Below are 24,433 nucleotides of genomic sequence, written 5' to 3'. Positions count from 1 at the left end.
TGCCATCAATTTTCTGTGTTTCTATGTGTGTAATTGGGCTCCAAGATCACCGCAGATGGGGACTGCAGCCAAGAAATTAAAAGACGCTTGCTCCTGGGGAGGAAAGCTATGGCAAATCTAGACAGCATACTAAACAGCAGAAACATCACCCCGCCAACAAAAATGCGTATAGTCAAGGCTCTGGCTTTCCCAGTTGCAATGTAGGGCTGTGAAAGTTGGACCATAAGGAAGGCTGAGTGCCAAAGAATGGAAACCTCTGAACTCTTGTGCTGGAGAGGACTCCTACGAGTCCCTTGGACTGCCAGGTGATCAAACCGGTCAGTCCTAGAGGAGATCAACCCTGACTGCTCTTTAGAAGGCCAGATCCTGAAGACGAAACTCAAATCCTTTGGCCACCTAATGAGAAGGAAGGACTCACTGGAGAAGAGCCTAATGCTGGGAACGACTGAGGGCAAAAGAAGAAGGGGACGGCAGAGAACGAGGTGGCTGGATGGAGTCACTGAAGCAGTCGGCATGAGCTTAAATGGACTCCGGGGGATGGTAGAGGACAGGAAGGCCTGGAGGAACGTTGCCCATGGGGTCGTGATGGGTCGGACACGACTTCGCAACTAACAACAAGAATGTGTGTAATGCTATATATTGTTTAAAGAAATCCCAAATAATTACAAAAATGAAATATGAGTAAAACCACCTCTTTTTTGGAGAGTCCAGAGGCTGAACGAGAACATACTGTACCTCATTCTATGTGGCCTCTGAAAATCACACATAATCACACACATTTTCAAGAAGAGCTTTTGTCGGATGTTGCTGAACACTGGCATGACCAAAAACTTTGTGATCTGTCACTTTTGACATGCATGTCATAGGTTCGCTACCACCGCTTTCATGCATTCTCACATTTAGAATAACAGAAGTTGGAAGGGACCTTGGAGGTCTTCTAGTCCAACCCCCTGCTTAGGCAGGAAACCCTACACCACTTCAGACAAATTGTTATCCAACATCTTCTTGAAAAATTCCAGTGTTGGAGCATCCACAACTTCTGGAGGGAAGTTGTTCCACTGATCAATTGTTCCAATTGCCAGGAAATTTCTCCTTAGTTCTAGGTTGCTTCTCTCCTTGATGAGTTTCCACCCGTTGCTTCTTGTCCTGCCCTCAGGTGCTTTGGTGAAGAGCTTGACTCCCTCTTTCAGAGTAGCTGATTATTTATCTTTAGGCTCCTGGGTTAAAACCAAGATCTGAAATCCATTGCTTGTTGCTCCCTTTAGTAGGATCCTCTGTCTTCCTAACAAATCATCTGGTGGTGATCATTCAGCATCTTCTCACTTTAGCCTTTCTTTTTTGTTACTTTCCTTTTCAGCTCTTCTAAAATCTGTATTTCTTCTATGCCTCACTTCTGCAGAAGTCTTGTGGCTTTCCAGCTTAATATTTTTGTCCCTCTCTGCTATTTATGGATCTCTTTCTAGGTTCTAACATTGTTTCTACAGCTAAGTTTTGTGCTCTTCAAACATTTGTGTGCTAACAGGCAAGTGACAACCGGTTTTCAGCGCAATGACATATGGGTGTAAGATAAGAATGGTGAAGAACAATTTAAAACGGTTATATTACTTTAATTGTACCTTATGTTGCTTATTGTCTTCATCTTAATAACCCTGTGAGGGATGTCATAATTATTCTAATTTAAAGCAGCAGAAAATGAAAAGATAGGGAAACCTGGTCCCACTTGTTCCAAATGAAATTCAGAGGAAAGAGGGGTGGAAAAAAGTAATTGGATCTGACTTTCTTAGATCTAATCTATTCTATTCGGTCAAACAGCGGGGAAGCTGTTAAGATTTGATCCTACGCATCTCAAGGAGTCACCCTATTGGCCGTGAGATTTACTTTTCCGTTATTCTTGTATTTTAGGTAAAGGTAAAGGTTCTCCTCACACATTCGTGCTAGTCGTTCCCGACTCTAGGGGGCGGTGCTCATCTCCGTTTCAAAGCCGAAGAGCCAATGCTGTCCGAAGACGTCTCTGTGGTCATGTGGCCAGCATGACTCAACGCCAAAGGCGCACGGAACGCTGTTCCCTTCCCACCAAAGGGGGTCCCTATTTTTCTAATTGCGTTTTTTACAGGCTTTCGAACTGCTAGGTTGGCAGAAGCTGGGACAAGTAACAGGAGCTCATCCATTACGCGGCGCTTGGGATTCGAACCGCTGAACTGCCGACCTTTCGATCGACAAGCTCAGCGTCTTCTCCTCTTTTTTTGCACGGGGTCCTTTAACCGCTGTCAGAGCTGGGACTGTGTGAAATGTTAAATATCTGGAAAATGCCATAAGCTTTCAGGATGGTTCATCCACAAAGGAGCTTTTTTCCTTGCCCACTGCTACCTGGACAGTTTGGAAAGAATGACCCACAATAGATTTAAATGTTTTTTTTTTTTTGTTATCTCAACAGTTTGGACATGATTTAACTAGAAAGCAATCTGTTAATTTTGCAGTATCCTTCCCCTGGAGTGAGGTGGGAATGGGGATTTTGCAGTATCCTTCCCCCAGGAGTGGGGAAGGAATAGGGAATTTGCAGTATCCTTCCCCTGGAGTGGGGTGGGAATGGGGATTTTGCAGTATCCTTCCCCTGGAGTGGGATGGGAATGGGGATTTTGCAGTATTCTTCCCTTGCCATGCCCATCAAGCCACACTACGCCTACCAAGCCATGCCCACAGAACCGGTAGTAAAAAAAAATTGGATTTCAGCACTGCCTTTAATGTCTTGGCTCTGATCAAAACGTATTTAATTGCCGACTCAGGTATAGAGACTGCTGAAAGAAGAAAAAGCTTCTTCTCTGCAAGGAGCCAGAGCATCTCAAACAGTTCCCAAACTCAATTGAGTTTCGCCCTCAATGGATTTGATGGTTGTTTTCCTTCTCCCTCTATCAACTCATTTCCTTCCCCACTTTTTCCCCTCCCTCTGCTACCTTTTGCCCGGTTCTCCCTTGACGCTCCCGATGTTTACAAGCAGCCCAGGGGGAATAATAATAGAACCCTTAAGAGCTGAATTCAATTACATTAAAAGTTATTTGTTTGGATTGGCATCGACTAGCCATGTTCGGCATCCGCATGCCGAAGCTGGTTGCAAACGTCCAACATTGGCCTCCATTCAGAATGCTTGGAATACTTTCCTCTGCCGGAGCCCCAAATTGTCTTTAGACACGCGACGGGACTCACCGTGACACACGCAATGTTGGTGCACCATCTTCACCTGGTTAAGGAGGTGGTCCAGAGCTTCGGCTTGTCCTCTCTGACGTGGAGCCCTCCCGTCGTATTCTCTCCAATCTGGAGTGGGTGTAGGATGAAACAGGTTAGTGGCAAGAGTGCATGATCCGTGCTTGCCCTGATGGTATTGCCTAGTTTGGTAATGAAACGTCTGCAAGAAAACCACCAAGCTCAGAGGGTATTACTGTTCTCCTTCACCTTTTCCTCCTCTCCCTCCTCCACTTTGCAAATCTGACATCCTTCTAGCATTGATGATGCTACCTAGTTGGGTCATGAAACAATTGCAAAAAAACCATCAACTTTCAGCAAGGACCCCACAGTTCTCCTCCACTTCCTCTTCTTCCTCTCTTTCCTCCACTCTGCAAACCCGACGTCCTTCTAGCACTGATGATGTTACCTAGTTGGGTCATGAAATGTTTGCCAGAAAACCACCAAGCTCAGAGAGCACCAAAGACCCCACAGTTCTCCTCCACCTCCTCCTTCCCTCCTTCCTTCGCTTTGCAAATCCAACATCCTTCTAGCATTGATGTTACCTAGTTGGGTCATGAAGCATCTGCAAGAAAACCACTATGCTCAGAGAAGCACCAAGGACCACACAATTCAACCCTGAGCTACAAATATTCTCCTCTAACGGTACCGGGCTGTACTCTAATTCTGTGATGGTGAACCTGTGGCACATATCGGTGGGCAAGCGAGCTCAGCTCCGGCACGCATGGGACTAGAAGTTGGCAAACGGGCCATTTTCAGCTTCTGGAGGGCCTCCGGGAGTTGGGGGAGGCTGTTTTTGCCCTCCCCAGACTCCTAGAAAGGCTCTGGAGGCTGGGAAGAGCAAAAAACGAGACTACCATGCTATCGCGTGCCAGGAGTGGGAGGAGCAGGGGGGTGGGGGGGTCGCGTGTGCATGCATGGGGGCAGGGCGCATAGAACTATGGGTGTGGGCACGCACACTCGCAACCCCCCTCCGCTCCTGGCACGTGATGGCAAAAAGGTTACCCATCACTGCTCTAGTTCATAGATAATGCAATTCAACTTGGTCAATACAGACACAATAACCCAACGGTAGTAATCACTGATGGGGATAATAATTTGCAAGGATGGTGCCACCATCAAGGGATGACAGATCACTATAAAAAGTGAGGTCATCTCCTTTGCTGTTTGTTTCACTGTTTTCCTAGCAAATTCTTTGGGCCATCCTTCACTGGACTGAAGGTTCTTCAGCCCCAAATGAGAAAGGTAAAATTCACCTAGACAAGTAACACCTATAAGACAGGGGTGAAATGTAAAATTTGCTACTACCGGTTCTGTGGGTGTGGCTTGGTGGGGGGGGGGGGTAATGTGACTGGGTGGGCATGGCCAACTTTTTTTTTTTAAACTTTTCAAAGCATTTTTTCTAATGCTTTGAAAAGCCTCTGCCGATCAGGCAACTCAGCTGGGATTGTCAGAGAGGCTTTTTAAAAAATGCTTGGAAAAGCCTCTCTGCCGATCAGGCAACTCAGCTGGGATCGTCAGAGACTTTTCAAAGCATTTTTTTTTTACCCCCTCTTCGGCCAAGAGGTTGCAGAAAAAAATGCTTTGAAAAGCCTCTGACGATCCCAGCTGAGCCGCACGATCGTCAGAGGCTTTTTTTTTTTACTTTTAAAAACAATTTTTCATCGGAAGAGGTTGTAGAAAAAATGCTTTTAAAAGTTAAAAAAAAAAAGCCTCTGATGATTGCACAGCTCAGCTGGGCATTGGGTGGGGGCCGCAGGGATTTTTGCTACCGGTTCTCCGAACCACCCGCCGCCATCGCTACAGGATCGGGCGAACTGGGAGCATTTCACCCCTGCTTTAAGACCTTTTCCTTGTGCTTCTTAGTGATGAGGTGGCCCAGCTATTGAACAGCACGGACAAATGTGTGAGTTACACTAGCTTTACATTATTTGGGTTTACAAACTCCCCCGTGCCATAGTTTTCCATGGAAAGTTCAGCTCCATTAATTTTGGCTGAAGCCGAGCGCTATTTTTAGGTATTTTAAAAACACCCAAGGAGATGCCTTGAGTTTTTATGGAGCAGACATTGAATTCTTCTGGTTTTTCTAAAAAATTTAGAGGAGGTGTTTTTTTTTTTTTTTGAAAGCCAACAATAATTCATTTGCTAATCTTGGCTATGATTCAATAGTTGCCTACGACAATTTGGAAGGCTCAATCCATCAGACGCAAATTCAAAATGTTGGCTTTGTTGGGAGTTTTCGTAAAACCATTGCCCTTTGACCCTGGAAGCAGTTGAGATAGATACCGTGTTTCCCCCAAAATAAGACCGGGTCTTATATTAATTTTTGCTCCAAAAGACACATTAGGGCTTATTTTCTGGTTAGGTCTTATTTGGGGGGAAATACAGTACTAAATGCCTCCATCTGCTGACGATCTTAACCGGGGCTTATTTTTGGGGTAGGGCTTATATTACGAGCATCCTGAAAAATCATGCTAGGGCTTATTTTCCAGTTGAGTCTTATTTTCGGGGAAACAGGGTAGCAAACCCAGGTTTCAACAGCGTGCATAGGAAAATGGCTTAAAACCTTAATGTCACCACACAAACGTGCCAAACAGCTATTATGTACAGGTAGTCCTTGACTTACAACAGTTCATTTTAGTGACCGTTCAAAGTTCTAACAGCAGTTGGGGAAAATGTGACTTACAACCATTTTTCACACTTGCACCGTTGCAGCATCCCCATGGTACAGTGGTGAGTTGCTCCTGGTTCGCACCGGTTCGCAAGAACCGGTAGTAAAAATTTGTAGTAGTTTGGAGAACTGGTAATAACATTGGCTGGCCACGCCCCCGAACCGGTCCCCGGCCCGGTCGCTGCTCGCTTACCCCGCCCATCTCATCAGAGCCTTTTTTTTTTACTTTTAAAAGCATTTTTTCTACAACATCTTCAACCGAAAAAAATGCTTTTAAAAGTAAAAAAAAAGGCTCTGATGATCGCGCGGCCAAAAAGTTGGCCATGCCCACCCAGTCACATTACCCCCCACCGAGCCACACCCACAAAATAAGCCACGCCCACAGATCCGGTAGTAAAAAAATTAGAACCCACCCCTGCTGTGGTCACATGATCAAAATTCAGATGCTTGGCAACTGGTTCATATTTACGACAGTTGCCATGTCCTAAGGTCATGTGATCAGCTTTTGCGACCTTCTGATGAGCAAAATCAATAGGAAATCCAGGTTCACTTAACACAATGATTCACTTAACAAATGTTTAACTTACCATAGCATAACATAAATTTTTGGGCTCAATTGTGGTCATAATTCAAGGAATACAGTAGTGGCCAAAACTGTGGAAACCTGTTGGGAAAAGTGTATTTTCTAAAACTAGCTAATAACAACACTTTTTTGGGGGGAGTAATACCATAAAATTATATATCAATGGAAAGATAATTTAATCAAGAATATAATGCAATAACTTTTAGGAAGGATTTGCTATTAGAATAGCAGTTACAAGATAAAGAAGAAAAGTGAAACACGTAGAAAAAACGAGATATACAAAAATTATCCCCATGTCAGTGAATCCTTAGTTGGGTAACCTTTAGCATGAATTACGGCCTTACAACGTCTTCCCATGGAGTGAGCCAAGTGTTTGAGTTCTGCAGCTGTTATCATGTGAAACCAAGATTGAATGATGGCTTCTATTAACTGGGTTTTATTGCTGGGTTGCTTCTGACTAACACGTTTCTTGAGTCGGCTCCATAGATTTTCAACTGGGTTAAGGTTTGGGCTATTCCCAGGCCATTCCAGCAGTGGAATAGGATTATCTTGAAACTCAAAAAAAAAAAAAAAAAAAAAAAAGAGTGGTGTTATTAGCCATCCAACCTCAAAAATACTCTTTTCCCCAAAAGGTTTCCACAATTTTGGCCACTAGTGTACTGTATTTAAAAACCTGGTTAACTAAGCATCCAAACTTTATTCTGAATTATTATCCCATGGTTTGGATCATGGAGTCTCTTTGAAAACAGCCATTGATGGAAGTCTGTAGAGATTCTCAAGTCATCCAGGTCATGATTGTCCCAAAGGTGCGTTTTCAAGAGGCAACTGGACTTCCTTTGTTTTTCTTTGAAGATGTTTCTCTTGAGGACACAGATAAACCTCCAAGTGGCCTCGATGACTGTCTAAAAAGACGCAAACGACCAGCTGTCTGCAAGGAGTATGAACCCTTCCATGCCCCACGATCCAGTCAGAGCTGAAGAAGCTTCTTGGATGAGAAGCGAAATGTCTTCAAGGAAAAACCAGAAAGTCCAGCTGCCTCTTGAGAAAAGCACTTTTGGGACAATTCTTCATACTTACTTGAGGGGATGGCATAGGATGGTACTGATGTTTGTGGGGCTCCCCAACCCTTCATGTTGTAGGCAGATACCTGGACATAGTAAGCTGTACCCTGTGAAGAAACAGCAAAGAAAAAAAGATACCTAAACCCAGAGGATATCTTAAAGCTCAACAACTACACAATATAAAGTAAAGATAGTCCTTGACTTACAACACTTCATTTAGGGACTGTTCAAAGTTACAACAGCACCGAAAAAAGTGACAGTTTTTCACAATTATGACCTCTGCAGCTTTCCCATGGTTGCTTGATCAAAAATCCAGAGGTTTGGCAACTGGTTCATATTATGACGGTTGCAGTGTCCCGGGGTCGAGGGAGATCGAGGGGTGGATTCATTGGCTTCGGAGGAATGTGGGGAGGAGCAGGCCGAGGCAGCCCAGGGCCCCTCAGGATTGGGACGTCTTGTTAGCAGGGAGGAACGGGGGCAGAATGGGCTGAGAGAGGGCAAGCAGTGGACATGAGGAGCAACGGAGCTCAGCCGCCCCCTCCTGATCCCTGAGCACAGAGAGTGGAAAGAAGGCGGGAACAGCGCAGGCCAACCCGATGACTCGGGAGGAGAGTGCCCCGCCCCTCTTCACAAGGCACACCTGGGGACTGAGATTTAAGGGGACGCTATTGTTGTGGTCCGCCTGCAGCCTGAGGAGCTGGCAGCAGAGTCGAACAGTGAGGAGGCTGGGGAGGAACATGGGCCAGTCCTAGAGTCTGGGGAAGGCTCGGACGAGGGCTCTGCGTCAGAGGCAGAGATGGGGCCAGGACCATCTGAGAGTTATGTGCTGATTCCGGAGCCTCCAGATCTGATGAGGCAGAGGAACAGGGGGAGCTTGTTCCTAGTGCACGCATGCGCAGAGCTGCCAGAAGGCAAGAACAGTTAAGATAAAAGAGGCAACTCGGGAGTAAGGCTTGGAGATGATTGGCCCCTCCCATAAGACATAAAGGAGGAGCAAAGGCATGTGAGCCTTTGCAGGAAGCAACTTTGTTCGTTCTGGTCGGTTTAAATTCTGAAGCTCCGTTTTGACTCTGCGCTCCATGTGGCCTTGCAAAGCTAATTAACAACTAGGTTTTGGGCAGCGTGTCAAGGGAGATAAAGGTGGGTGCTTATTAGCCTTATCCCGAAGGACTGTGGCAGACTTCTGTCGGACTCTTTACAAACTGTTTGTGACTTATCACGGGCTGTGAATGAACAGAATTCACAGCCCTTGAAATAAAAAGAGGGTTTTTGGGACTAATCGGGTGCTTTTTACTGTCTCAGGAAGCCTAGGTCAGAACAGCTATGGGAAGGGGCACTTGTCAGGAACAAACGCTGAATTGGTAGAGTTCGGTGTGCCGGTTCAGACATTTGCAGTTTGCAGGACTGCTTGCTTCTTCCTTATTTGTGGATTCAGTGCCTTCTTCCTGACTTCATGGACTCAGTACCTTGTTCCCTACTTTGTGGACTCATTGTTTGTTCCTTGGTTCGTGGACTCATTTCCCTGTTTCCTTGTTTTGCTGGACTGGGCACAGCCAGAGACCGATATGTCTCTCTGTGTGTGTGTGCACTTTGCTATGGGTCTTGCCAAGAATGTAGGAGTGTTTGGAACAGGGGTGAAATCCAGCAGGTTCTGGAGAACCGGCAGCGGAAATTTTGAGTAGTTCAGAGAACCAGCAAGTAACACCTCTGGCTGGCCCCAGAGTGGGATGGGAATGGGGATTTTGCAATATCCTTCCCCTGGAGTGGGGTGGGAATGGGGATTTTGCAGTATCCTTCCCCTGGAGTGGGGTGGGAATGGGGATTTTGAAGTATCCTTCCCCTGGAGTGGGGTGGGAATGGGGATTTTGCAGTATCCTTTTCCTGGAATGGGGTGGAAATGGGGATTCTGCAGTATCCTTCCCCTGCCATGCCCACCAAGCCAAACCACACCCACCCAGCCACACCCAAAGAACTGGTAGTAAAAAAAATTTGGATTTCACCACTGGTTTGGGGGGAAAATTGGAGCATCAAAAAGGGAGTTTGAACTCTCAGCTGGCTGTGTGACCTTCGTGCCTCGTCCCAAGTCATCGCCAGAAGCTTCCGATGGCTAGCAAAAACAGGATCAGCAACCATTCCCAGTTTTCATGCCCAGGAGTTCGTTTTCCCACTGGCAGAGCTATCGCTCCGGTTTTGTTTTTGTTTTTAATTTGATTTATATGCCGCCCTTCTCCGGAGACTCAGGGCGGCTTACAATGTGCTCAGCAATAGCCTTCATCCTTTTGTATATTTATACAAAGTCAGCTTATTGCCCCCACAACTGGGTCCTCAATTTACCTACCTTAGAAAGGATGGAAGGCTGAGTCAACCTTGAGCCTTGGCGAGATTCGAACCTGCAGCAATTGCAGGCAGCTGGTCTTAATAACTAGCTTAATAACAGGGTGCCTTAGACCACTGTACTACCAAGGCTCTGGTTTGGATGCCAGATCTACCTCTCCAAATGGATTTGCTCCTTGCCAGAGTAGAAAGCTAGGGTGTAAATCAAATAAACTTTGCTTTGGGATTGAACTGTCCCTGGCTGAAAGAGGGCGAGCGGATCAATCGTTTTGTTCCATGGAGCCCAACGCTTTTCCAGTAGGAAAAGCGTTTGGCATGTGCCGAATTTACGCTCCCGTGGCTGGTTTGGCTGTTGCGCACTCTTGAAATCATCTCTGCAATCCCCTGGCTTCGTCCTCCTTTTGCTCTCATGCTGTGCTCTCAGCAGTCTGGCTGGCTCCTGATTTTTTTCTCTTGGAAGCCATCCACCACAACAATGAGAGGGGACAACTGTTCGAGTCCCCGCGCCGTTCCCAGAGAGATTAAAAAAAAGGGGGGAGGGAAAGGGGAGGGGGAAGGGCTCAGCCAGTCCATGATTTCATTGCCCCAAAGACAAAACAGGAGTCCGAGATTCTGGTTTCCGATTAGCCATGAAGCTGGTGGACAGGGCTGGACGGTAGCGGATGTACCCGGAAGGGAGAAAAAAAAAGGACTTTTTCATTTACTTATTAATTTAATATACGGCGAATATGTTTTAAAAAAGCACATTGTAATTGCACTCTCAACGAGCAAACAGGAAACTATTTACAAGTCGAAAAGACCATTTTCTATGCAGGTCGTCCTCAACGTACGACCACTACTGAGCCCAGAATTTTTGCGGCCGAGCGAGACATTTGCTGAGCGAGTTTTTGCTCTGTTTTACGACCTTTCTTGCTTGCTGCAGTTGTTAAGCGAATCGTTGCCATTGTTAAGTTTGCAACATGGTTGTTAAGCGAATCTGGCTTCCCGGTTGACTCTCTCGGTGGACGCGGTTTTGTCATGTGGCTGAGTGACGTCATCCCATCAGACAACGTGACGCCGTCATGTTTTAACAACCGTCACGGCAAAACTGTGGATGAAAAGGCAGTCCGGCACAAACGGAAGTAGTTTTAATTCAGCTCTAGGTTTATTCTCTTTTTCTTCCCCCCCCCCTCTACTGCTCGCCCAAACTGAACCTAGGAGTGCTAGAAAGCATTGAGGCTTCTGGAAGGCTGATAAAATACAGGTAATCCTTGGTTTACAACTATGATTGAACCAGTGGTAAATCTACATTTTTTTTACTATTGGTTCTGTGGGTGTGGCTTGGTGGGCATGGCAGGGGACGCATACTGCCAAATCTCCATTCCCACCCACTCCAGGGGAAGGATACTACAAAATCCCCATTCCCTCCCCACTCCTGGGGGAAGGATACTGCAAAATCTCCATTCCTACCCACTCCAGGGGAAGGATACTACAAAATCCCCATTCGCTCCCCACTCCAGGGGAAGGATACTGCAAAATCTCCATTCCCACCCCACTCCTGGGGGAAGGATATTGCAAAATCTCCATTCCCACCCCACTCTGGGGCCAGCCAGAGGTGGTATTTGCCAGTTCTCCGAACTACTGAAAATTTCCGCTACCGGTTCTCCAGAACCTGTCAGAACTTGCTGGATTTCACCCCTGGATTGAACCCCAAATTTTTGTTGCTAAGCGAGGCATTTGTTAAGGGACTCCACCTTGAGTTGCCATGTGCAATATATAATTTTCTAAATAAACACATGAGTTTTGCCCTGCTTTACGGCTTTTCTTGCCTCAGTTGTTAAGTAAATTGTTGCATTTGTTAAGGGAGTCATACGGTTGTTAAGTGAATGGTTTCTCCCCATTGACTTTGCTGGTCAGAAGGTCGCAAAAGGGCACCTACATGACCCCGAGACACTGCAACCGTCATAAGTATGAGTCAGTTGCCCAGCGTCTGAATTTTAATCACGGGGATACTGCAACAGCTCCCAGTGTCATAATTCTCTTTTTTTAGTATCATAATTCACTTTTTTTTCAATGCTGTTATAGCTTCGGTCACTAAATGAACTTGTTGTAAGTTGAGGACTGCCTGTACGCAGGACGGTTTCCCTGAAGTGGAAGGAAAAATAAGAGCCGAGGTGGCACAGTGGTTAGAGTGCAGTACTGCAGCTACTTCAGCTGACTGCTAGTTCAGCAGATCAGCGGATCAAATCTCACTGGCTCAGGGTTGACTCAGCCTTCCATCCTTCCGAGGTGGGTAAAATGAGGACCCAGATTATTGGGGGCAATATGCTATTTAGTATACTGTCGATTGTTGTAAGCAGCCCAGAGTCCTCGGAGAGTGGGCAGCATAGAAATATTTATTTATTTATTTATTTATTTATTTATTTTATCATATTTGTATACCACCCTACTCCCGAAGGACTCAGGGCGGTGAACAGCCAAAATAAAATAAAATAAAATACAAAGACATACAAAAGTTAAAAAATATGACTAATAAATAAAAAATAAATAATATGCTATTTAATATACTGTCTTTGGTGTAAGCCGCCCAGAGTCCTCGGAGAGTGGGCAGCATAGACATATGAATAATAAATAAAATAAAATAAAATAAATAAATCAGAGATCTGCCCATTTGCTGCAGTGAAGAAAACGTCTACGATCACTTACACATCTGTCATAAGCCGCAACCTCAATGAATTTACCTGACAAGGCAAGGTAACACAACCTGTTATTTAAAGCCTCGGATTAAGTATAGAATGCAACAAAGAGGATAATTCTTCCACCTTGCAGCCTTTGCAAATTACATATATCAGGTCCCGAAGCCGCTGCAATTTTGTCGCGGATCTTAAAATGGGCACCTTTGGTGCCAGTCACTACAACTCCCAATGGCAGGGGTGTGTGAAAATACACCCGGCATTCAAATGGGTGCATTTTTGTTTTGTTTTTAACCCAAAAGCCGACTGAAAACATTTGGGAAATCTTCAGCTGCCTGCTGTGGGGTGGGCAGAAGGTCAGGGTGGAAAGGTCTTACGTCTTTGGAGTGAGAAAAGGTTGGGGTCAGTTGGGGTCAAGACCTGAAGTAGCCTCAAGGTTCCACACCCCCAAGAGGGACACACACTCACCGAGACAAGGCCGTGGATGGTGATCTGGAGTTTTTTCAGCTTGTCAATCACCATTTCGCCCAGCGGTGGGGAAAAAGTGGGCGAGCAGCTCCACTCAACTGCAATGACATGAAAAGAACCAACCCTTACTTGGCCAGTCATTAAGAGAGCCAGTTTGGCCTAGCGGTTATAGCACCGGGCTAGAAACCGGAAGATGGGGAGTTCTAGTCCTATCTTAAGACATGAAAGCTGGTTAGGTGACCTTCCGCCAATCACCAGGAGACTGTGACTTCTAGTCCCGCCCTAAGCAGGAAAGCCAGCTGGGTGAGTTTGGGCTAATCACTAGGAGATGGTGAGTTCTAGTGCTGCATTAGGCATGAAAGCCAGCTGGGTGACTTTGAGCCAATCACCAGGAGATGATAAGTTCTAGTCCTGCCCTAGGCATGAAAGCCAGCTGGGTGAATTTGGGCCAATCACTAGGAGACAGTGAGTTCTAGTGCTACATTAGGCATGAAAGCCAGCTGGGTGACTTTGAGCCAATCACAGGAGATGGTGAGTTCTAGTGCTGCATTAGGCATGAAAGCCAGCTGGGTGACTTTGAGCCAATCACCAGGAGATGATAAGTTCTAGTCCTGCCCTAGGCATGAAAACCAGCTGGGTGAATTTGGGCCAATCACTAGGAGACGGTGAGTTCTAGCCTGCCTTAGGCATGAGAAGTAGGCTGGGGGACTTTGGGCCAATCGCCAGGAGACGGTGAGTTCTAGTGCTGCATTAAACATGATGCATCACCAGGAGATTTCATGTTTCCTGCTCGGGACATTTTGTTCACTGCTATTGATGAAATATCAAAAAAGGCTTACCTTTGTATTTGGTGACAATCGCTGAATTGACGCTTAAAGGTTCCTGAAATGACACTTCGACAGAGGTGCTGCTGGCCACTGAAAGGTGGACGTTTGTAGGTGGATCTGGGACTCCTGCAGGTGGGGTGGAAGAATACAGCACAGATATCAGGAAAAGCGATCCAAACATACCGAAGGAATATTAATCCAAGGCAAATTTAAAGAGTCTGATTGTTACAGTCAAAATGAAACCAAAATCTTAGGAAAGGAAACGGTGAAGAGAAAGATAACCTTGATAGAGACACAAGTGGTCCTTGACTTACATCCCCGTGGTCATGTGATCAAAATGTTGGCGCTTGGAAATTGCCATGTGTTTATGATGGCTGCAGTGTCCCAAGGTCACGTGATGATCAGCTGACTTCCAACAAGCAAAGTCAATGGACAAAGCCAGATTCGCTTAACAGCCATGTGACTCGCTGAACAATTGCAGTGATTCACTTAACAACCAGTACAAAAAAAAAAAAAAAAAGGTTGTAAAATCGGATGTGACTCATTCAACAAAGGGAAGTTCGGGTCCCAATTGTGATGATAAGTCAAGGACCACCTGTGAATACAACTACAGTCTATACATCTGTGTCAGTGGTGAAATGTAAAATTTGTTACTACCGGTTCTGTGGGTGTGGCTTGGTGGTGGTGGTGGTGGTAATGTGACTGGGTAGGCGTGGCCAACTTTTTTTTTTTTTTTTACTTTTAAAAGCATTTTTTCTACAACCTTAAGAGGTTGCAGAAAAAAATGCTTTTAAAAACCTCTGACGATCAGGCAACTCAACTGGGATCATCAGGGGCTTTTAAAAGCATTTTTTTTTTCTACAACCTCTTCGGCCGAAGAGGTTGTAGAAAAAAAATGCTTTTAAAAGCCTCTGACGATCCCAGCTGAGCCGCGCGATCATCAGAGGCTTTTTTTTTTTTTTTTACTTTTAAAAGCATTTTTTCTGCCGAAGAGGTTGTGATTCCGCCGAAGCGGAAATTTGGATTTCACCACTGCGCTAACCCCTGTCCCACCGCGGCTGATTACACCTATGTTAGCTAGGAATGGAAGTTACGTTTTCCTTTCAAACTCAAAGGAGCTGGAGAGTGGAGCTTCGTGGCTTTGCCAATCAGTCTTGCTCCTTACTTGACTCATCTTAAGGCGTTCCACAAGAGACATGCTGATTACAAGCATGTCTCTTGTGGATCCCCAATAGCCGTGACAAAGCTTAATCTCCCTACGTCCACAGCGGTACATTCGGGAGAAATATGTGGTCTCAAACTTCTGCCCAACAAAAGGTTTTCTTGGAACAGGATTGAGGAACCCTAGTGACTTGCTACAAGAACAGCAGACGTAAATATTCTGACTCACTTACTACATTTACAGTGGCTGACACGAGCAAGATGAACTGAGAACTTCCTTCTTAAAGATGGACTCAGCATAATGGATTCTCATTCGATACAGGTAGTCCTCAATTTGCGACCATTTTGTTTATTGACCGCTTAAAGTTACAATGGCACCGAAAAAAAAAGTGAATGTTTTTTTTTACACACTTAACGACTGTTATAATATCTCCCATGGTCACGTGATCAAAATTTGGACACACTTGGCAACTGGTTCGTATTTATGACGGTTGCAATGTCCCGGGGTCATGTAATCCACTTTTGTGACCTTCCTAATGAGCAAAGTCAGTGGGGGAAGCCAGATTCACTGAACAACCGGGTTACTAATTGAACAACGGCAGGGATCCACTTAACAACGGTGACGAGAAAGGTCGTAAAACGGGGCAAAGCTCGCTTAACAACTATCTGGCTTAGCAATGGAAATTTTGGGTTCCATTGTGGACATAAGTCAAGGACTACCTGCATGTGAGTGCTGGTTTGCATGGCCCTGGCTCCCCTTTTCTGATTGTTAGTTTGGAAGGTATATATGTATGAATGTATGTCAATAGCAATTATACTTAGACTTATATACTGCTTCGCAGTGCTTTTACAGCCCCCTCTAAGCGGTTTACAGAGTCACCATCTTGCCCCCAACAATCTGGGTCCTCATTTTACCAACCTCAGAAGGATGGAAGGCTGAGTCGACCTTGAGCCGGTGAGAATCGAACTGCAGTCGGCAGAATTAGCCTGCAATACTGCAATTTTTGAAGGGACGCGGTGGCTCAGTGGCTAAGACACTGAGCTTGTCGATCGAAAGGTCGGCAGTTCAGCGGTTCGAATCCCTAGTGCCGGGTAACGGGGTGAGCTCCCGTTACTTGTCCCAGCTTCTGCCAACCTAGCAGTTCGAAAGCACGTAAAAATTGCAAGGAGAAAAATAGGGACCACCTTTGGTGGAAAGGTAACAGTGTTCTGTGCGCCTTTGGCGTTGAGTCATGCCGGCCACATGACCACAGAGACGTCTTCGGACAGCACTGGCTCTTCGGCTTTGAAATGGAGATGAGCACCGCCCCCTAGAGTCGGGAATGACTAGCACATATGTGCGAGGGGAACCTTTACCTTTACCTTACTACATTCTAACCACTGTGCCACCATAGCTCCGTTGCATCACCATGGCTCCTTATATGTAAGTAGGTTTATTTGTTTATCAAACATCTTAACCTCCCATCTCCCTCATTGAGGGATTGCATATTTCTTCCAATATTCCGATAGATCAAAATTCCCGATCTTTCTGAACGGCGGCGTAGAGGCCCCTGTTTTTCCCAGAGACTCACGTGCATGCTCAAATCCGGCGTTCATGCGCTTGTAAAGCCGGTATCGCCATTCCCAGGCCTTCAGCTGTTTCTCCTTTTCTGAACTTTCCGCGTTGGGCAGCTCGTTCACCACTTGCGCGGTGAGATCGTTCACCCGCTGTTCTGCTTCCCGAACCAGGGTTGCCAGATGCAAAGATCGGCTCTCCAGGCTTACAACTTGGGAGAAAAAAAAAAGAGAAGAAGATGAAAATATGAAAGGGGGAAAAAGAAAGAGGGGAGAAGGAACAATTCTCTCTACATATCGGAAAGGTTTCTCTATGGCTTTAGACTAGGGCAGTGATGGCTAACCTTTTTGCCATCGCGGGCCAGGAGGGGGGGGTGGGGGAGGTTCACGCGTGTGTGTGCCCACACCCAGAATTCTATGTGGCCCGCCCTGCGCATGTGCACACACACTCCCCTTCTGGCACGCGATGGCCCTGTATGACCTCTCTAGGAGTCTCTGGAGGCTGGGGACAGCAAAAAACGTCACTTCCTGCCCCACTGGGAGTTGGGGAATGGGCTGTTTCAGGCCTCTGGAGGGCCTCCAAGGGAGTGGGAAAGGCTGTTTTCACCCTCCCCAGATGCACAGAGAGGATCTGAAGCCAGGTGAGGAAGAAAAACGAGCCTTCCCCACTCCTCCGGGCCCTCCGGAGGTAGGAAACAGGCTGTTTCCCTACTTCTGGTAGGCCCAGAAAGGCCCGAAAATCAGCTGGCCAGTGTGCACATGCACGCCAGAGATGAGCTGGCATGCCCACTGATATGGCTATGCGTAACACCTGTGGCACACGTGCCATAGGTTCGCCATCACGGGACTAGGGTTTCCCAACCTTGGCCAACACAGCTGGCTGGGGAATTCTGAGAACTGAAGTCCACACATCTTAAAGTGGCCAAGGTTGGGAAATTCTGCTTTAGACTTAGAGCAGTGATGGTGAACCTCTGGGGTCGCAACCCGGAAGAGGAGCTGCCCAGGGGCGCATGTGCGCACCCGAAAATGTACTTCCGGTTTCAGCTACTGAACTTCTGCTTACAGCCAGCTACTCTTCTGGGTTTCTGGCGTGCATGCGCACGTGACGATCAGCTGGACAGACCACATGCTCATACAAAAAGGCCAGTTGATCATCACGTGCGCATGTGCGCCAGAAACCCGGAAGAGGAAATGGGCGACACTGCGGGTGCCAGGCAACATGCCTCCATAAGTTTGTCATCACAGACCTAGAGAATGCCCATTCCTAGCAATTTTACAAATCCAAGTAATTTTTCTCAATCCTTATTTCCTATACAGAATAATAATAATAATAATAATAATAATAATAATAATAATAATAATAATAATAATAATAATAATGATGATGATGATGATGATGATGATGATGATGATGATGGTGATGAAGAAGAAGAAGAAGAAGAAGAAGAAGAAGAAGAAGAAGAAGAAGAAGAAGAAGAAGAAGAAGAAGAAGAAGAAGAAGAAGAAGAAGAAGAAGAAGAAGAAGAAGAAGAAGAAGAGTCTTCGGAGAAGGGCGGCATATAAATTGAACTAATAAATAAATAAACTAATAAATAAATATGTTTAAGCCTCTAGGCCAGTGATGGCTAAACTTTTCTGGACCGAGTGCCCAAAGCACACATTCATGCAAGCGAATGTGCGTGTGCACACCTAAACCCCCAAAACGCAATGCACACACGGCCCCCATGCATGGGCCTTTGTGCATGCACCCCACCCCTCGTGCATTCGCATGCGCAGCCCCCTGCACGCCCCCGCCCCCGCGAATATGCAGCAGAGACCTGAAGACCAGCTTGCCAGTGGGAGGCACGCGGGCATGAGCAGCAGACCTGAACTGAGGTGATAGCTCGCGTGCCATCAGAGAGGGCGCAGCATGCCATCTCTGGCCCGTATGCCATAGGTTCGCCATCACGGCTCTTGACACTTAATCATCTGTTGCTCTTCTTGGAATTCCTCATTAATTAATTCATTAATGATTCCGCCTCATTGTTCCCTTCTTCCACCTGAAACCAGTTCTTTTCAGATCGACCCAATTTGGGTCGGTCACTGGGACCCGAAGTTTAGTCTTCCGAGCTTTCGGCTTCATGCTGGAGCCCATCTATGAGAACAAGGGATCCTTGGACTTCTGGCAGATGTTTCATTACCTAAACTAGGTAACATCCCCAGTGCTAGAAGAGAATAGGGTTTTCTCTCATTTTATAGATTTGTGGCTTACCCTGTGTCTCCCGCCAACACTGACGCAGCAAGCCACTAGTATATAACATGAGAGTAAACCCCAACTCCCTTCTAGCGCTGATGATGCTGGGTAGTGAAACACCTGCTTAAATTCAACCAAGCTCAGAGAGCACCAAGGATCCCACAGCCCTCCTCCTCCTTTCCTCCTCCACTCTGCAAACCACCCTCCCTTCTAGTACTGATGATGTTCTAGATCAGGGGTCGGCAACCTTAAACACTCAAAGAGCCACAAAGGCCCTAACCGGAAGCCCCCCGTTCAATTCTGGAGCCAACCGGAAGTCCGGTTCCCCCCACCATAGAGTCTCCTCCTAGTGCAGCATCCTTTTTCCTCTGCCAACTGGAAGTCCAGTTCCCCCCACCATAGAGTCTCCTCCTAGCATGGCATCCTTTTTCCTCTACCTATCCTAACTGAAAGCCCCATCAATTGTGGAGCCGACTGGCAACAGGGAGCCGCATCAGAGGGATGAAAGAGCCACATGCGGCTCCAGAGCCACAGGTTGCTGACCCCTGTTCCAGATGACGTTTGCATAATAAAACATCTGCAGGAAAACAACCAAGCTCAGAGAGCACTCAGGACTCCTCATTTCAACCCTGAGCTACAGATGTTCTCCATTACTGTTACTATGAAGAAAGAGCTCGGAAGAGGGTAAGGACCGTAAGAGCTTCTGACTTACAGTGAGGACTTTCCTTGGCTCCAGCCAGCAAGAGGGTCTTGGCAATGGGCGAGTTGTTGGTCATGATGGCGATATCTAGTGGCAGGAGTCCTTCACTGTTAGGAGTATTAAGATCCAGTTCCTCCAGACTGTATTGCTTGAGTAGCTCTTGCACCTTATCCAGGTCTTGTAACTCAACGGCCTCAAATAGAGCAGCATTGCCTTGAAACTGCAGAGGGGAACAAAGTCACACCATCCTGCTAGATCTGAGTATCATCCGGCATTCTACGAGACCTTACCTTGTTTTTAGCATACACATCTACATTCAAAGGGATGGGAAGAAGGGAGATGGCATCAGTGGTGAATTCCAATTTTATTTTACTACCGGTTCTGTGGGCGTGGCTTGGTCGGCGGAGTGTGGCTTGGTGGGCGTGGCTTGGTAGGCATGGCAAGGGAAGGATACTGCAAAATCTCCATTCCCACCCCTCTCCAGGGGGAGGATCCTCCAAAATCTCCATTCTCACCCCACTCCAGGGGAAGAATACTGCAAAATCCCCATTCCCTCCCCACTCCAGGGGAAGGATATTGCAAAATCTCCATTCCCACCCCACTCTGGGGCCAGCCAGAGGTGGTATTTGCCAGTTCTCTGAACTACTCAAAATTTCCGCTACCGGTTCTCCGAATTGCTCAAAATTTCCACTAACTTAACACCTGCAGGGATTCACTTAACAGCTGTGGCAAGAAAGGTTGTAAAATGGGGCACAACTCGCTTCACAACTGTCTCGCTTAGCAACTGGAATTTGCTAATTCAAAGCTAGGCCCCCACTTGACTCCTCCCTCCAGCGTAGCTGGCAATTCCCCAATATCTGGAAGGTCATGTTGCCCCCTTTTTATTTTGGAATAAGAAACCATGGACCTTCTAAAAATCCACTGAGCTACTCACTCAAACTAGATACCAGTAGTAAAATCAATTTACCAGGTAGGATTTTCGCTGTTTCTCCTTTTCACCTTTCCCGGCTAGGTTTCCTTCATCAAATGACATGTAGTTAACTCTGAATTTTCCAGAGAGATTCCGATAAAGCCTCTTGGCGGCATTTGGGGATGACGGTCCCGACTGCTTTCGAGCATGGGCCAACTGCAGATCTCTTAGTTGCTGGGTCATTTTTGGTGAGGAAGACCTAAGGAACGACAACAACAAGAAGAAAGGAAGAATGCTAAATTAAATATCTTTTTTTAAAAAATGACAACCACAAGTTGCAGATGAAAGCTGCTGAAGTTTATTAGCAAAAAATAGGTTTGTTAGCAGAGTGGGGAATAAAATGCTTTGTCAACTCAAAGGTTTGCTACAGCGTTGGATGAAAATTGCTACCCCAACCTAGCATTTTAAGATTTCTGACTGTTTTTAGGTGTCGATTATATCCACCAGTGCAAAAGAGTGTAAAAGACATGTATTTTATTAAGTTTTTTATACAATGGATAAAGTATCTAGCATGGAATTTTAAAATACATGTCTTTTGTGAAATGTCTTTTATTTTTATTTTACTTTTTTTTTCTTTTTGCTTTTTTACAAGAATAAAACTTGTAAATCCTCCATATTTACAGTCAAGATCGGCTTAAAACATGTACTTAAAACAGCTTCTAAATGAAAATCTAGGACTGTATGGAAGCCATAAAAGTAAAAAATTAGAATAGATAAAAAGACACATTTGATAATAAGGTTAACGTAACTTCATATCAGAAGTAGGTCTTAAGGCTATTGCCTTTGCTAAACCTTCCTTCCTTCCTCCCTCCCTTCTTTCTTTCTTTCTTTCTTTCTTCCTTCTTTCTTTCCTTCCTTTTTTCTTTTCTTTCTTTCTTTCTCATTCGTTCATTCATTCATTCATTCATTCTATACCTCCCTTTTCCTTCCTTCCTTCCTTCCTCTTTCTTTCTCTCTCTTTTTCTTCCTTCCTTTCTTCCTCCCTCCCTTCTTTCTTTTTCTTTCTCTTTCATTCATTCATTCATTCTTTCTCTACCTCCCTTTTCCTTCCTCCCTCCCTCCCTCCCTCCCTTTCCTCCTCAAGCCTACTGTATGCACACCAGTTTGGTGTACCAGTTAATGGCACTATTAGACAAGGACAAACCACTAAATCTTTGTTTCAACTCTTTGCTTGGGTTCTTACTCTTGCAAAACGTTAATGTTGCAAGCACCACAGAATCATGTGTCAATTGGGTGGCAATATAAATTTGTTTCATAAAAAAATAAGTGAATAAATCTTTTCCAGCAAACTACAGGGACCTATCCAGGCAGAGTCAAGATGGAATTGAAGGCATCTCTCTCCCCCTCTCTCTCCCTCTCCATATATAGTACAGTGGTGAACTCTGAACCGGTTTGGCACTGGTTCGCTGGCTGTGCATGCGCGCCGCATGTCAAATGCGAGCTGCCTGTGCGCATGCACAGCACATGCCAAAAGCACACTGCTCACGCATGCACAACATACACCAAATGTGCGCTTTGCACGGAAAAAGAAGCCTTTTCTAAGGTAAGTAGAACAGCGAGCGGGGGATCAGCTGTGCCACGCGATTTAGCTTTGCTAGAAAGCAGGATTTCCTACTTTCTAGAGAATATAAACCGTGCGGTACAGCTGATTATCGAAATACCGGTTCGGATGAACTGGTAGCTTTTTTAAACCTACTACCAGTTCGCCTGAATCAATAGTTTTTTTTATCACTATCGGTTCCCCCGAACCGGGACGAACTGGTAGCATTTCACCCCTGATATCGTAACACTACAATCGGATCAAATATAGTCAAGCCAAACAGACACCCAAACAGGATGGAAACAAGACAAGGTTTATAACCTGAATACTGCATCGGGGTTTATAACCTGGATACTGTAAAAAAATAAAAATGAAACGTGCTACTGCCTTATTATTATTTTTTTTTTTAAATCTGGGAAGGCCTGCAAAATGGCAGTGACTTTAAAAGTCTCTCTCCCTTTTGCATCATGATAAAGAAACATCTCTCTCAAGAAACCCCCTCCCCACCCCACCCCACAGTCCTGATGTTTAGAGACAGCCCTGCAGAAGGTATTAAGGGACCCCCAACCGCAATTGTTCGTGATTGCAATGATGTTATCTGAGGCAACATGCAATGAATTACATTATTTTGCTTGGAGCTTTTTTTTTTTTTTAATGAGCTTTGAAATATAGTAGTTTCTTTAGTCTCCTTCTAGGCATTTTTCTAGATGGGAATGGAAGGGGGAAGATTAACCTGTCTCTCTTAAACATATTAGTTTTTTTGTACCCGTGCCAAGGGGTGGAACTGAGGCAAAACCTGGGTTTTCAGCCTGACGTGTAGTTTAGGATTACGAAAGTCTGGATGGCTCCAGACTTAACCATCATCTGGAAGGCTGTGAATGATTTGATCTGGCACCAAAGTTAATCGGAGAGCGATGCATCTTGGTGTGGTTTCTCTGGTCCTTTGGCTGTGCGAACAAAGCCGAGGCAGACAATGGGTGTAATTAGCGGGGAGATTATCTGCGTCCGTATCGAGTGAAAATGGAGGGAAATAACTCCCCGGTGTGGGTTTGACACAAGTCCCAAAGGAAGAGCTGCAAGGGAGCATTTGCAGACATCAGATAAGAGGTTGGCGAGCTTGGGAACCAGTTCAGGAATGAAGAATGGGAAAAAACGGGTTATTTTTTTCACGACAAGCGGTCCTTGTCTTACGACCACAATGGGGAACCAGAATTTCCATTGGCCTTATGAAGGTGTCTTGCCAAATTGTTGAAGGAAGGACAGTCAAATAATATTGGTGAGGCACTGTTGAGTCTGGAATGGATAGGATAGGATAGGATAGGATAGGATAGGATAGGATAGGATAGGATAGGATAGGATAGGATAGAATAGAATAGAATAGAATAGAATAGAATAGAATAGAATAGAATAGAATAGAATAGAATAGAATAGAATAGTTAATCAGTGGAACAACTTGCCTCCAGAAGTTGTGAATGCTCCAACACTGGAAGTTTTTAAGAAGAAGTTGGATAACCATTTGTCTGAAGTGGTGTAGGGTTTCCTGCCTAAGCAGGGGGTTGGACTAGAAGACCTCCAAGGTCCCTTCCAGCTCTGTTATTCTGTTCTGTTCCGTTCCGTTCCATTCCGTTCCAAGAAAGGCCATAAAATGGGGCTAATAAACTCACTTAACAAATGTCTCAGCAGCAGAAATGTTGGGCTCAATCGTGGTCGTATTTATTATTTATTTATTTATTTATTTATTTATTGAATTTATATACCGCCCTACTCCCGAAGGACTCAGGGTGGTGAACAGCCATAGAATAAAACATATAGATACAAAATTTAAAATAAAATAAAACGAATTAAATAATTTGGCTGAACAAATTTAAAACCCCAATAATTTAAAACCAAATTTAAAATTTCCATTTAAAAAGGGAAAAGACTTAGGTCAGGCCAGCTTGATGAAATAAGAAAGTCTTGAGAGCGCGACGGAAGGTACGCAGATCCGGGATCCTCTGTATCTCCGGGGGGAGCTCGTTTCAGACAGTAGGTGCCCCCACAGAGAAGGCTCTCCCCCTGGGGGTGCCAGTCGACATTGTTTGGCCGACGGCACTGGAGGAGCCCCTCTCTATGGGAGCGTACTGGTCGGTGGGAGGCTATTGGTGGTAGCAGGCGGTCCCGTAAATAACCAGGTCCTAAGCCATGGAGCGCTCTAAAGGTGATAACCAAAACCTTGAAGCGCACCTGGAAGACCACTGGGAGCCAGTGCAACTCGCGCAGGAGAGATGTTACATGGGAGCGCCACGTCGCTCCCGTCACCACCCGCGCGGCCGCACTCTGCGCCAGTTGGAGCCTCCGAGTGCTCCTCAAAGGGAGCCCCATGTAGAGAGCGTTACAATAGTCTAGATGGGAGGTGACGAGGGCATGAGTGACCGTGCATAGG

The 24,433-nt window shown here is 45.7% G+C and overlaps 1 protein-coding gene across 1 annotated transcript in view; it reads right to left on the bottom strand.

Moving 5' to 3' along the window:
• LOC139325357 (ankyrin repeat and fibronectin type-III domain-containing protein 1-like) overlaps positions 1 to 24,433 on the bottom strand; it is a 298,146-nt gene that overhangs the window by 23,884 nt on the left and 249,829 nt on the right. The window contains exons 5-11 of the mRNA XM_070955195.1: positions 20,469 to 20,670; positions 19,514 to 19,721; positions 16,586 to 16,780; positions 13,866 to 13,979; positions 13,027 to 13,124; positions 7,569 to 7,659; positions 3,202 to 3,309 (exon numbers count right to left, since the gene is read on the bottom strand). Of these exons, the coding sequence (XP_070811296.1) occupies positions 3,202 to 3,309; positions 7,569 to 7,659; positions 13,027 to 13,124; positions 13,866 to 13,979; positions 16,586 to 16,780; positions 19,514 to 19,721; positions 20,469 to 20,670 (1,016 nt within the window). The remainder of the gene's footprint in view (positions 1 to 3,201; positions 3,310 to 7,568; positions 7,660 to 13,026; positions 13,125 to 13,865; positions 13,980 to 16,585; positions 16,781 to 19,513; positions 19,722 to 20,468; positions 20,671 to 24,433) is intronic.

The sequence above is a fragment of the Pituophis catenifer genome, unplaced genomic scaffold (assembly GCF_029215685.1).
Source record: "Pituophis catenifer annectens isolate HBS135680 unplaced genomic scaffold, rPitCat1.0.hap2 SCAF_16, whole genome shotgun sequence".
NCBI classification, from domain to species: domain Eukaryota; kingdom Metazoa; phylum Chordata; class Lepidosauria; order Squamata; family Colubridae; genus Pituophis; species Pituophis catenifer.
This window is presented reverse-complemented; position numbering and strand designations above follow the sequence as displayed.